Source organism: Eptatretus burgeri, chromosome 15, assembly GCF_056783735.1.
Source record: "Eptatretus burgeri isolate ZD-2024b chromosome 15, Ebu_testis_v1, whole genome shotgun sequence".
NCBI lineage: Eukaryota > Metazoa > Chordata > Myxini > Myxiniformes > Myxinidae > Eptatretus > Eptatretus burgeri.
In genome coordinates, this window is record NC_140975.1 from 27,833,295 (window position 1) to 27,848,574 (window position 15,280).

General features: G+C 41.5%; 1 protein-coding gene across 10 annotated transcripts in view; it reads right to left on the reverse strand.

The window, feature by feature from the left end:
- Positions 1–12,724: 12,724 nt before the first annotated feature.
- The window catches only part of SLC38A12 (solute carrier family 38 member 12), a 180,193-nt gene continuing 177,637 nt past the window's right edge, over positions 12,725–15,280 (reverse strand). For all 10 annotated transcript variants that reach the window (XM_085856978.1, XM_085856974.1, XM_085856972.1 and 7 more), the window contains one exon: positions 12,725–15,090. In XM_085856978.1, the coding sequence (XP_085713104.1) occupies positions 14,734–15,090 (357 nt within the window). In that variant the 3' untranslated portion in view covers positions 12,725–14,733. The remainder of the gene's footprint in view (positions 15,091–15,280) is intronic.

The following is a 15,280-nucleotide window of genomic DNA, read 5'->3' on the forward strand; positions in this document are numbered from 1 at the left end:
TGCTGCATTGATTGGAAGTACTATTTCATTGCCAAAATGTACAGAAGCCAAGGTGGCTACCAGGTTTATAGCCAAAATGTCGTTAATGTCAGGGTATATGCCAAATTCCACAAAACTGGGATGAAATTTTTTGGTCTTTTTCTCAATTTGCACAGTTCAGGAAATGATGCCCCCATTTTGCTGCAGGGCATACTCACTATGCCATATATATATATATATATATATATATATATATATATATATATATATATATATATATATATATATATATATATATATATATATATATATATATATATATATATGTATATATATATATATATATATATATATATATATATATATATATATATGTATATATATATATATATATATATATATATATATATATATATATATATATGTATATATATATATATATGTATATATATATATATATATATATATATATATATATATATATATATATATATATATATATATATATATATATATATATATATATATATATATATATATATATATATATATATATATATATATATATATATATATGCTCAATGGAAGGAATGCCTGGTGTTGGTTTAATGGTTACCGTGGTGGGCTTGGGATCCTCGGGTCCTGAGTTCAAATCCTGCTCATCTGTTGAATTAATACCAGGTGGGGTTAACTCGGCCTGTCATCCTTCCGAGGTTGGCAAAATGAGTGCTAGCATGCTGGTATACTGTTTCGGAGTGGTGACCCGTCCAGGATTGTGCCCAAAAGCTCAGGAGACTGCCTTGGCAGCACCAACGCTCTGTACAGAATATGGTCCTGATGGATTTGGCTTTGGAATGGAAGGTATTCCTGAGAAGTTTGCAAGCATTTCATGCATGGGGAGCACACAATGCCCCATAATGCTGGATTGTTCAATGGCATATGGAGTGATATGGAAATTGAGACAACCTTCATGAGATATGGTCATGGACAAACTGGGATAATCAGGATCATGCTCAAGCCAAGCACACTTCTAAAGACCTGGGCCTACTGTATGCATACCTGTATTGGCATCATACAGGACTTGGGCAAGATGAGGGATCCACATAATGGTCAGCCACATACTCAAACCTATCACAAGGAGGAAATGAAGGCCAGAATCAAAGCTGATGCAGAGGACAGGAAAAATTTATGAGAAAAATTTGAGCTCTGCACTGATCCACTGGATCCTGATCAACATCCAGATGGACTAGTAAAATGAACATTGAGTCTGGTAAGGTTGTGAGTCACTCATCCATGAATGTAGACAATTCCGTTTTTCTTGGAAAAACAAGTAGAGTCATTTGGAAAAAGTTGGCCAACTGGCTGTCATGACCCATTACCAAAGATTGACAACACCATGACATTGTCATGTAAGCACATCAAAGTGGGTGTTTGCCCCATTTCTCATTCGCTGACTCCTCAGTAAACAAAACTGTGGCAAGGTGGTTCTCCACGGCTTCACACAGGTGGCACCTAGCCCCAGCTGATTGCAGCTTGGCCACATTGAGCTTGCACATTGGTTTAGATGCATGTTTTGGACGTGACACATTAAGGTGCGACATGAGCACACACTGAATGAGATTATGGTAAGTTCTGCAGTCGGCGCTGTGCATTGCATGTGCAATGCCCATGTCCGACAGATATTCTGTTTTTTGTGAGCAGGTCGTCAAGCAAGTGCCATCGTTTGGACCTTGGATGTTGTCAGGTGTAATGACATTTGTCAGATAAATTTAATAAACTGTTTGTAATTGCAAGATCAAACTCTGAACATAGATAGAACAAAGGCTCACCATTGGCAATGAAATTGCCTCACCCAAATTCTGCCCAACACGTGACCCCCAGATCTGATAGTCACCCCCAACACGAATGTTGAAATCTCTAACAATAAGGAAGGGATAAGGGTACTGAGATTAGTGTAGAAATGCTCTTTTGCGTCGCCATTGCTCGAAGTGTGGGAGCATTGGAGCTTACCAGCATGGCAAAGGTTGTATTGTTGATAGGGATGTGCAAGGTCATAAGGCTAGCTTTGGATGCTCCGTGATATTTTTCACCAACTTATTGGAGATGGCAAACCCAATGGCAGACATGCCTGCCTTGTCTGCAGAGCAAGCTCTCAAATAGCAGGTGTGGTCTCATTCCCATACATCCCCAGCGATGGCAAATCAAAACAAGAAAAAGAGCAATCGGAGATTGCGACCCTCGCCAGGACTTGTTTTGTGTGGCGTTTGTGTCGTTTTGTGTGGTATTTCTGTACTGGTGTGTTACGTAATTAATGAGACAATTAGAACTGCCACTTTATAAATCTTGGCAGTGATGATCGGTTCAGCCATTTCAGAAATTTTTGAAGGTTTTTTTTGTCTTCTTAAGAATATGGCTGCAAAATTGGGTGACCAATGACATCATCAACAAAAAATTTGTGGACCATTTTTTCCCGAGATGACCCTCAAAAATTTTCATACTGATCGGATGTAGGGTTCTACATATGCAATTATGACATCATAACAAAGGCACTTATGACATCATAAAAATCACACTAATTGACCTTTGACCTATGTTGACCTTTTGTCCAATGCTGACCTCAAAAATAATTAGGTGGTTGAATTCAGTAGGCTCAAATGAAAATCCTGTTCAAATTTCTAGTCAATCAGATGAAAATTGAGGATTTTAGAAATCTCACCGAAGTTGTTGACCTTTGGCCGATGTTGACCTTTTGACCTCAAAAACTATAGGCTTCTTCCTTATGACAAACTCTACCATGTGGTGAAGTTTAGTGAAGATCGGTTGAACATTGTGACCTGTAGGCAACAAACAGACAGACAGACAGACAGAAAAACAAAATCGTCTATAACCAATGTACTTGAAAAATCTTCGATTTTGCAATTAACAAACAAACAGATGGAAACGCAATACCCTCTCCTTCGGCGAGTGTAAGAAAGACCAATTACTGCACCGAAGTCCTAAGAAGGAAGTCAGACATAACAATACACACACACACACACACACACACACACACACACACACACACACACACACACACACACACACACACACACACACGGAAATACACTACATGGCCTAAAGTATGTGGAGACACCGACTCGTCCAACATTTCATTCCAAAATCATGGGCATCAATATTGAGTTGGTCCCCCCTTTGCTGCCATAACAGCCTCCACTATTCTGGGAAGGCTTTCCACCAGATGTTGGAACATTGCTGTGGGGATTTGCTTCCATTCAGCCACAAGAGCATTGGTGAGGTCGGGCACTGATGTCAGGCAATTATGTCTGGGTCGCAGTTGGCATTCCAATTCATCCCAAAGGTGTTCGATGGGGTTGAGGTCAGGGGTCTGTGCAGGCCAGTCAAGTTCTCCCACACCGATCTCGCCAAACCATTTCTGCATGGACCTCGCTTAGTGCACAGGGGCATTGTCATGCTGAAAGAGGAAACGGCCTTCCCCAAACTGTTGCGACAAAGTTGGAAGCACAGAATCGTCCAGAATGTCATTGCACGCTGTAGCGTTAAGATTTCCCTTCACTGGAACTAAGGGGCCCAGCCCAAAGCATGAAAAAGAGCCTCAGACCATTATTCTTCCTCCACCAAACTTTACAGTTGGTACTATGCATTTGGGCAGGTAGCGTTCTCCTGGCATCCGCCAAACCCAGATTCTTCTGTTGGACCGCCAGATGGTGAAGCATGATTCATCACTCCAGAGAACACATTTCCATTGCTCCAGAGTCCAATGGCGGTGAGCTTTACACCACTCCAACCGATGCTTGGCATTGCACATGGTGATCCTAGGCTCGTGTGCGGCTGCTCAGCCATGGAAACCCATTTTGTGATGCTCTCAACGAACAGTGCTTGTGCTGGCATTGCTTCCAGAGTCAGTTTAGAACTCAAGAGTTGGTGTTGCAACCAACGACAGATGACTTTTCTGCGCTACGTGCTTCAGCACTTGGCGGTCCCGTTCTGTGAGCTTGTGTGGCCTACCACTTTGTGGCTGAGCTGTTGCTGCTCCGAGACATTTCCACTTCACAATAACAGCACTTACAGTTGACCGGGGCAGCTCTAGCAGGGCAGAAATTTGATGAACTGACTTGTAGGAAAGGTGGCATCCTATGACGGTGCCACGTTGAAAGTCATTGAGCTCTTCAGTGCAGCCCATTGTCCTGCAAATATTTGTCTATGGAGATTGCATGGCTGTGTGCTTAATTTTATAGATCTGTCAGCAATGAGTGTGGCTGAAATAGCTGAATCCACTAATTAGAAGGGGTGTCCGTATACTTTTGGCCATGTCGTGTATTATGTTCTGGAAAGTATTTACAAAAGCTAGTTTATTTGAAGTTATAACCTTAACTTATAAACAATTGACTCATTTCCCAACTACTCAGATCATCACCTGGGCACCGTTTTTCATCGAGGTTTCGATCCTTTCAGCCCAGAACCTGTCCAAACGGCGGATCCACAACCCCCTGTCGCAGGTCCACATCAGTAGATTCCTCAACATCAATGGACCCAGAACCTCAAAGTTGTATCCAGACAGTCAGTCAACACAGCAATGCAATATCCTTAAATCAAACTTATTATAAATTATTACTTTGATTTAAACCTCGTCGCTGATTCTTCTGCCACATCGATGTTATATAGGGCGAGATATTTTGCAACCAGTGCAGCGCAACATCGGACTCTGGTGTCAGAGAAGTCCATGAGCATTCTCACCTTTCAGTTGCTGATTAGTTTTTGCCAAGCTTTTGGTTTTGTGTTGCTTGTTAATGTTTATGTGTAACAAGCAGATATCCCACTACTGGCTTCCGGCTACTCAAGTATGCCAGCATCGTACTTCATCGCCGTGAGGCTTTGCAAAAAAAAAGGGAAGAAAGAGAAAAAAATTACCCCCGGTTGGGGGTGACGGTCATCTCTGAAGCTCTGTAGATGTGGATCTCTGATCGGCTTAGAATGGCTTCGATGTCGTCTTGTCTTTTGGTTCAACGTACAGACGAAAGCCCCGGAGTAAAAAGGATAGAAAACCTCAGAAATCAAACTACATTTCTGAGTTATCCGGAGATAGATTTTGAAAATGGTTGATTTGGAACATTTATGATCAATGTGTCTTCAAAAGGATAGAAACCGGACCTCAGAAATCAAACCGCATTTCTGAGTCATAAATGGCGAATGATATTTTGAGAATGGATGATTTCACAAGTTTACAGCATCGGTGACCTTGACATTGACCTTCAATCAGGTCTAAAGTCATACCGTCATGCATCACTCATCGACCCCGATACCAAGTTTCATCAAGATCGGGCGAAATTTTTTTGACCGTATCACATCAACGATTTTTCCAACTTTGAAGACACGTGACTCGATAACCAGGACAAATTTTTAAAAACCGGGCTGACCAAATTTAGATATTGTTCCATATCATCAGAATCCGAAGGAATTTCGAAGATTGGATCATAAACGGCGGAGGAGATAGATTTTGAAAATGGACGATTTTGCAACTTTGGGGTAACCTTGATGTTGACCTTCAATCAGGTCAAAGGTCATACCGTCGTGCATCCCTCATCGACATCTACCCACATACCAAATATCAAGAAAATCCGAAGAAAAAATTGGGGACGTACGTACGGACATCAAGACTGGTTTTATTAGGTCATCTCTAACGAGATGACCTAAAAAGTGGGGTGTGGTGGGTGGTCTCTCTGGGCAGTTACATGCCTGGACCCAGTGGAGTGCAGGACACGACAGCTGGAAAGTATCAGTTGCCCTGTCGTGTCAACATGACTCGGATGAGTCATCCCTACCGGTGGCAGACTAAGGTCTGTCCTTACCCAGCTACTGGTGGAGAGAGTGCCGTGGTGTTAATCCGCCAGAATACTCCCACAACTGATGCTGCAGCTGCTGCTACCCAAAGCCAGGTTTGGTTTACGTTTGTCTTATACCTCGCCTTTGACCATCCCACCAAGGGTAACCCCAAGAAGGAGTCGATTGCCCCTCGGTAGTGTTGCTCACCTCGGATTCAGAGATACGCACAAACCCCTCGCCGCAATAAATTGGAGGAGGTACTACTACTAATACGAAAAACTAGGAGTACTACTACTTTAACGGTTGCAATTATTCCCACCTTCTTGTTGGGTTTTAGGCACTAGTCTTTCACGAAGCAGCAGGCAAGGCCCGACGTTTGATTGAAAGTGATTTGGGCAGGAATTTGTAAGTCGCTCAGGGTGCCAGCGATAACTTGCCTACTTTTCGTGAAAGACACCGTGGGACCTTTTAACGTCCACCAACGACGACGAGTGCTGGGAGACGGGTCCTCTATTTTAACGTCCAACCGAGGGATTGCCCACACATTGATGCCTCACCCTGCCTGCAAGACATCAGGATGAGAGATTATTGGTGGTTCGATATTCAAACCCAGGCTGCACAGTTCAGAGACGAGTGTGCACACCTCTAGGCTATCCTACCAGATCTTAATGATAAAATCCAAGGTCCAATAGTTTAAAACATGGTGACCTGCTCTAACTGGTTTAATTTGGCCACTCATATTAACATGCAAGCATTTCACGAGGAAGCTATACAATACCAGGTAAACTCTCCGATTCCGAATAAGTCACACTTACCTACTTACTGTTCCTATATCTCCTTCTGATTAAACCTGTTGGTCATCAGATACTTCGTAATGCTGGACTGAACCATTTGTCATTAAAAGAGCTGTTTATCCGTCTACCTATTCATTCATTCCTCTCTGTTTCTGCTTTTTCTCGCTTAATCCAGAGATCTTCAAAATGTCAAGGTGTTCCTGATGGTTTGGTGCAACCATCGATAATGTAAAAGAGCGTGAAAGTGTTTCTGGTAAGCGAATCCACAAAAATCTACAGTTCAATATCAATGTATGCCTAAGGATGTGGGATGGCTCACACTCAAGGTTGCTTAAAATAAATGGCCAATTAAACCTTCTGCGATGTCCATAATCATTGCTAATGGCTTGGTGAAGAGTAAAGTGGCATATAAAATGATTTTTATTTATACTTTTAACCACATATCATATTCCTTCCATGAGAGCAGCAAAGTTTGCATCTGCTGTTCAGTCAACACACAGCGTTTGCTGCGATTTTCATGCCTGATGTCGGAGACGCAGTTGATACTTATAGCTACGCATACCTTAAATATATAATATGATATATCCTCGCAACACCGAGCTGTTCTAGAAATCTACTGACAAACTAATCATGAGAGTGCCTTGGCATCTTGCAGTCAGTGATTTATAAGCCCATACCCCTCGAGTGTCCTCCACTTCACCCTCACCTCCCCAGGACCTAGGTAAAGAGTTTACCAAAGTAAATTACGAATAATCATGAGTGCTCGAGCTAACACTGAGTCAATAGCTTCAAATGTAAAACCAAGGGGGTATGGTGTGGATGTAAGACTCAGGAGTGAACAGTGTTATCACTACAATGAGGAAAATTAAAGGCCATTGTCAGGATGGGAGACTACTTGTCATCCTGATCCACCATTTGGTTTCTATGGCAACCCATCTTAAGTTATCCACAACATGTATGGGACATGTATCTGATACCAACGGCTTCGCTCGTAGTGCTAAATTGGCTGTTTGCCTAGATTTCAGAATCCACCCTGTTATCTCCCCTCACCCACAGAATATGTCTAAATGGTCTCCCGAGAAATAATTATCGGGATTCCTGAAATTCTGCACACGGAGGTATGTAGTAATTGAGCAAATAAGCTCAGTGTGTGGTGGAATTATAGCTGCGATGCTGTTATTTCTCCATGGAATGACTCCCTCACATCTCGGTGTCGTAGACACATTCGAATGTTCAGCAAACCAACAAAATTTAAATCAGGGATAATGCAAGAGATTATTCACTCACCCGTTAGTCCAGAATCACTGAGCAATTGCATACAGTTCTGCACAAAACATCTGCAGGTTAGCAACAATCAGCTCATTTACAGAAGCCCCCATGCTGTTGGACCTCACTCCAACTGCCTCAATCTTCTCAAACAAAACCTTGAAGGAATTGAGGAAATTAAATGAAAATATATTGAGAGATATCTGTGTGTGTGTGTGTGTGTGTGTGTGTGTGTGTGTGTGTGTGTGTGTGTGTGTGTGTGTGTGTGTGTGTGTGTGTGTGTGTGTGTGTTTTCTCTCTGTCTCTGTATGTATATACACTGTATATATATCATCCACAGGCAAAAGGTGCTCTACAAATACAATCATTATTAAGCCTCCCCCTATAAGATAGGTGGAGGGTTATAGCTGTTGTAGGGTTTGTTTTTACAATTAGCACCCTCAATTTTTAGGTTATTTCTCTGAAATAAACTCAGAGAGTGTTTCCCGGTGCGGTGTCCAGCCGTACCTATGTCCGTTAACATTTGACTAAAACATCTTCTCCTCACAAACCACCCAACTAATATGGGACAAATTTGGTACAATGCATCAGGACAGCAAGGTCTCATGGGGTTGTGATCCCATTCTGGATGCACCTTCTATAAAGGGGGCAAAAGGAGGGTTTTACCCCGAATATTGGTATTTTATTCAAAAATCTTTTCAGAAACCCCCAGCCACAAAACAAATGCAGACCAAACTCGCCACAAGGCATCGGGGACCATGCCCTAACCTTAAATTGTGTTTCCCATGGCCATTTGTCCTCCAAAAAGGGACCATGGGCCTCCTTCCCAAATCCCTAATTTTCACTGAAGCATCTTCTTCTCCACAACTACCTGAGTGGTATGGACAAAATTTGGTACAATGCATCAGGAGAGTAACTTTCTCATGGGATTGTACTCCCCATCTGGATCCGCCTATTTAACGGGTGTAAAAGGGGGTTTTTGCTCCCAAATATTGGTATTTCAATCAAAAATCTTCTTCTCAGAAACCAACAACCGGATCCAGACCAAACTGGCCATGCGACATCGTGACCATGCCCTAACCTTAAGTTGTGCTCCCCATGGCCATATCTCCCCTGGAAAGGGAACCACGGCCTCCCTACCCTAATCCCCCATATCCACGAAAACATAATTTCCTCACAAACTACATGACAGTTAGGGACCAAATTTGGTACGGGACATCAGGACAGTAAGGTCTCATAGTGTTGTACTCCCCATCTGGATCCGCCCTTATAAGCGGCTGAAAGGGGGGGGGGGGTTCACTTCAAACTCAGGTAATTTATTGAAACATCTCAGAAAAACAACGACCAGCTGCAGACCAAATTCTTCATGAAACATAAGGACCATGCCGTTAACCTACATTGTGCTCCCCGTGACCGCACCACTTCAAGAAGGGGAGCCATGGCCCCTTCCCCCCTAATCCCTCATTTTCACCCCACCTGGTGGGGAAATACCCATCAGTCCCCCATAGGGCTATTTACAATGGTACCACAGAGTTTCTTAGACCGTGAAGAAATACTAAACCACAATTTTGGGTTTTGGGTTTGTTTTTTTCTTTCTGCACTCTCAATTTCCAAGCTGTATCTTGGAGCCAGCTGGGACTTTCGGAATGAAATTTTGCATCGATAATGTGAATAGGAAGTATGCGGGGTGACATAATTTTTGACCTTGACCTAATTTTAAGGCCATGACCTAATTCGACATTTTAACATTTTTCACCATATCTCAAGTAAGGTTTGGCCAATCAGATTGAAATTGCCCTACCTAGATAGCCTAGAACAAGGCGCATTTACATTTTATTTACATTATACCCCTCCAGGTTAAAGGTCAAGGTCTTACACCCCTGGGAGTACTAAACCAACATTAAGGTTTTTCTCACTTTTTTTCTGCCGTTATCTGAGGACTTTCGGAATGAAATTTTGCATCAATAACGGGAATAAAAAGTATATGGGGTTGACAATTTTTTGACCTTGACCCATTTTTAAGGTCATGATACAATTATTATAGATATTTTAACATTTTTCACAATAACCCGAGTAAGGTTTGTCTTATCGGAATGAAATTGCGCTCTCTAGATATCCTACAGCCAGGACATTTATGCTTTATTTACATCATACCACTCCGAGTTAAAGATCACGGTCAAATGGCAGTCTGAAAAAAATGACGCTTTTTTTGTAATCGCTCAATTTTGCCAATGCGGAATCTCAATGACTGCTTGGCCTTCCAAGATGTTCTTGCATCATAATAGTGTACCTGCACTGAAGTTGTGCACCTAATATTTGATTAGTGCCCTTGACCTACTTTTGGGGTTGTGACCGAATTAACAAAAAACACCTTTTTGATCATAACTTGTATATTTTTCCTCTAATTTTCATAGCTTACACTCTATCCCTGAATGTTGAAGGTCAAGGTCATATGGCAGTTCGAAAAAAATATGGCCATCGTTTGATCGTGGGCCAAGGGTAAGCCGAGGTAGGCTTACCCTTGGCGATCGCAGATATCTAGTTGCAGTATTATTATTATTATACTATTATTATTAGATAGACATAATTCTTTTCCCACTGTCTGAAATTATAACCTATGTCAAAAAATATTCAGCATTCCTAAGATTATAAAATAATAACACCTGATTTTTTTTTTTAAATAACCATATCATCATCATCAATGTACCATACTCTTGACAGAGCGCTGGTACTGCCGAAGAAGATTATTGGCAAGTGTTATGCTGAGTGGTTTGCCATTGCCTTCACAGCAATCAGTCAGGGCAGGAATTTGTAATTTGTTTAGGGTGCAGGCGATAATTCACCTCCTCTTCTTTAAAGACACCAGGGGATTTTTAATGTCCACCAACAGTCAGTGCTGGCAGATGGGTCCTCCGGCTTCGCTTCCTTCTGATGGAACACCTGTGCAACACCAGGGTTGAGATTTGAACTGAGGTGAGATAACTCAAATGTTAATTTGCATACCTGTAAGCTATCCTGCCAGCCTTAATAACCAAATGCAACATTTGGAACAAAAAACAACAACATTGCACCCTCTGCTCTTTCCGTGCTTTGTGCCCCACAGGTTTCTGCAGGATCCACATGGTCCACCATCAACCCCTCTAGTGAAACTCCCAAAATCCAGAATCGCTGCTCATCTCCACTTATTCATTCCGATTTTTTTCCCACCTATGGAACCAACTTCCACATTCTCTTCAATCTCTTTCTTCCCTTCAGGTTTTCAAGACAACAGCTGTTCACCATAATCACAGATCACCCCCCATCCAAAACCATGATCTTTTCTACCCTGTTAACCTTCCACAAGCCCACCTCTTAACACATTTTCTCGTTTTTCCTGCCTGAGAGTTTGCTTCTGTATACATGTTGTCCACCCCATACGTCCTCTCCTTCCCCTCATTCCTCCACACTTCCCTTATTTGTCCGTGTCTCCCTCGATGTTGTCCTTGAACCCTGCTGTTGATGTTTCCTCTCTCTCCCTCGACTGTTCCTTTTGTTCTGTTGCGTTCTGATCCGTTCAGTGTTCTGGCTTCTCCACGAGTCTTAAATTTGTAAGCAACAAAACAAAACAATAACGAATATTTCAAGTAAATAGGGTACCCAAAGGCAGACGATATAACTATTAAACAGTCATGGAAAAGCAATTTTGTCAAGTGCTTAACACAATTTATAGAAATCACGCATTTTTGCAATGCAATTGGCACAGTGAATTCCAAAAACAAGTCAGCGTTAAAGCAAATAATAAATAAAGAATTAAGCAAAGAAAGACATGAATGTTGAAGGTTAGCAAAACAAAAACCAAAACTGAGCAAAATAATTTACCTTCATGATACATTGCAAGCACATTGAACAACTTCCATTACTTAGTCACCAAAGGAGGTAATGTATGTTTTAAAGAACCTTCTGAAAGAAATACTTTCTATTTTTTGTTTTTTTACAAAGTATAAGGCTCATTGAAAAGCTGTCTCATAAATCATGTACACACTGCAAATAGACGCCGGACAAGATGAGACAAAAACAGCCGTTTACTGTGAGGGAACTAACCTCCCAGAGCACTCCGGATGCCGGGAACACCATCTTGTGACGTCGCTTTTCTGTCCGCAGTCAGCAGTACAATGAAGGGGAAATCTACCCCCCCCTAAACAATGGGGGTTGAGCAGCATGTACCATTTTTAACTCAGTCTTTGGTTTGACTCAGCCAGGGTCAGAATGGAACCGCTGACCTCCCAGACTCGGAGTGGAAGCTCTAACCCCAATGCCACCGAATCTCGTGAAACAATGATCAAAAGTACCAAAAGAAGAAAAAAAATCCCAATTCGTGGGTGATCACAAAAATTTCCAAAATTACAAGCAAGCATATTCAGAAACAACAATATTATTGTATCTTCACATATATGAGTGTCCCCACTTTAAAGGTCCCATGACACCCAAAAGTACTGAAATTGCATATATATATATATATATATATATATATATATATATATATATATATATATATATATATATATATAAATATATATATATGTCCTATAGGAGTTTTTCATCGTGATTTCAGATCTGACAATGTTTTTTTCACAATACTCGTTCTGTAAAATGTAAAATAAAAAAAACAAACCTCTTTGGGAACGCCCCTAAAAATTCTGCCGAAATCTACTGAAAAGGGCGAAACCCACATGACGTCATCTCCAGGACGACAAAGGCTGCACATTAATTACTTGGGTCGGTGGTCTACGTGATTCTATTGGCTTCCTGTGTGTTTCCACATTCGATTGGTCGACTCAAACGCTTCGTTCATTTACGCTTTATAAAAAAAAATCAAACATTTGGTTTTGAATAATGGATGACATGGACTTTGATTTGTCTGGTAGCGAAATGAAGGATTTTGGTCTGAATCACATGGAGAATTGTCGGATAACGTAGTCGCGGGAGGTGAAGTTCCGGCAGCTGGAAATGAAATACGGCCTTACCAGTTCGAGCCCGAAGCAGGACAAGCAGAGGAAAATGGCGATGAAATTCCTGGCGTTCATGATGATCAGGAGGACATCGAAGGAAGACTTGCAATAACAACTGGTTAGACTAAATCCTATTCGTAATTCAATAATGTAAATTTGACTTGCATACTGCTCGATATCAGAAATATTTTAGTGAGGTGACATGAACAGCACAGCGCAGCGGATATGTTGCACCGCGGCGAATGAATCGAAAGGCCAGCGCATGTCATCGGCCGTATCTCTCTGCACATAAAACGAAGCAATCTCGCTGTCCGGATACGATGAAAACTTGTGTGCAGAACACACCTTGTGACACAATTGTCTAGAGTAGTCCGATAAATCTGGCATTCTGTTGCATTTTTATTTATTTTATTCCTACTATCGTCATGTAGCGCCAGTAGAAAACAATGAAGAAAAGAGAATAATAAAAGAAACCTACAGCACGTCAGATTTATCAGACTGGTCGGACGGACGACGGATTTATCGGACTAGTCTAGACTCTAGAGTTGACAAGTAACTTGTATTAGCATGCACACAATGTATAAGTCAATGCGAGAGTCCCGAGTCTTTGAGGCCATGTAATAGGACAGATAAATTTGTCTTTCATAGTTGTGCCAACATATTTTTCCCTGTTCATTTATTACAGCATTTTGGCTAAATGTTAATGAATAGCAAGCCAATGGAAGCAGTACCTTCACTTTAGAATAAACCCATGTATGTCGAGTGCAGCCATACCTGGCTTGTATGTGTGTAGAATCGTACCTATCCCAGCAGGCTGGTTTCAACGAACAATTCAACGAGAAGGCATTTTCGAAAGTAAGACTAAAACTCTTAAAAACTATCGCGAAACAATCACAGGAATTAAGACGGTCAGTAAGATAGCAAATACATGTGCACAATGCATTTGTACGTACTTTATATGGCGCGCGACATCTAATCAATCCACTCTGTGCGAGTCGCGTTCTGGAGATGAAGTGAACGGTCACGTGACCTGCGGTTCGCTGAAGTCAACTTTTTTGAGGGGCGGGGCATAGCAAGTTGTGAAAGCACCAGAAATGTTCGAAATATTGGTCTAATTATCCCATTTTTGATTTTAAAAAAGAAACATGGGTGATTTCTTCACTAGGAAGGTCAAGTTAATATATAAATAACCAGAAAGTTTTGAGTGTCATGGGACCTTTAAAAAAAAAAAACAGAACGTCGGATTTTAGAAAACGAGAAACTACAAATACTACATTTTATTAAAAGGAAAGTCGTTTCCAAAGATAGATTGTCAAAGAGTAGTCAAAAAATAATAAAAAGCAAGACCAGAGCAAAAAGGTCACCATGTTATCATGAATTTCAAAATATGAAATTGTAACGACACCGAATGGTTGAGATGCAAAGCAACAGTCACACGTTTTTGTCTCAGCTCACTTTTCCACAAGACTAGATCTTACATGAAAAGAAGAGCGAGTCAAAGCTCCAATGGCTCATTATCATATCGAGAAAGACAGTGAAATGATTCATTTAGACCAATAAATAATTAATACGATACAGGCCAATAAAATAAACACCAGCCCGATTGCGTACAATAATTATTTAAAAAAATTTTTAAGACAATTATTTATTTCAATTTGGTATCAATTCAACTGAGCAACTTTATATGAAGGCATCGATGGCTTTTCAAGGTGGTTGTAGGCCGTTGGCAAAAATACATGGCCTAATCTTGCCTCCAAAGTGGACCTTTGGCCAAGTGAAGGGGCATTCCCATAAGAACCAAATGATAGCAGTCAGAAGTAATGATTCGATCTCTTGGGATCTACTTTTCTGAAGTCCAATTTTGTTCACTTTGTGTCGGTAATTATGATGTTTGCAGTGACAAGGATAATGCAGGAGAGCGCCCAGGTGAGCACAAAATAGGCCCATGCACGATGTGCAAAGGGCGAACGGTGTGGACTTCCGGGTGACGGTGCAATGGCGGAGGGGCTGCAGGGTGAGCCACCGCCGGGAGGTGAGGTGCGAGAGCACAGTGCCAGGAAAGCTGGCGTTATGTACTGGATGCCTGCCCCCGCGTAAGCACCGGTCACACCGACAAGCCACTCGAGGTCGTGAGTTAGAAAGGCGACTGAAACCGGTGGCAGAACAGCAAGTAAGGGGAAGACCAGTCTATCTACCGCCCAGGGAAACGTCGCACCTTCACGCTGCGATGAACATGGGAGAAATAACATGAGAGTAGATTTAAAAGGCAACACAGTGTAACAACATGAGTGGTTCAAATTTAATTTGGGAGTTTTGTTTATTACTCAAGCCTGTACACAACCTTCACCACACTATGCAGCCAATCATCTTCAAATCTCATCAGGCTTTAAATTTTCCATGACAAGAAATTTC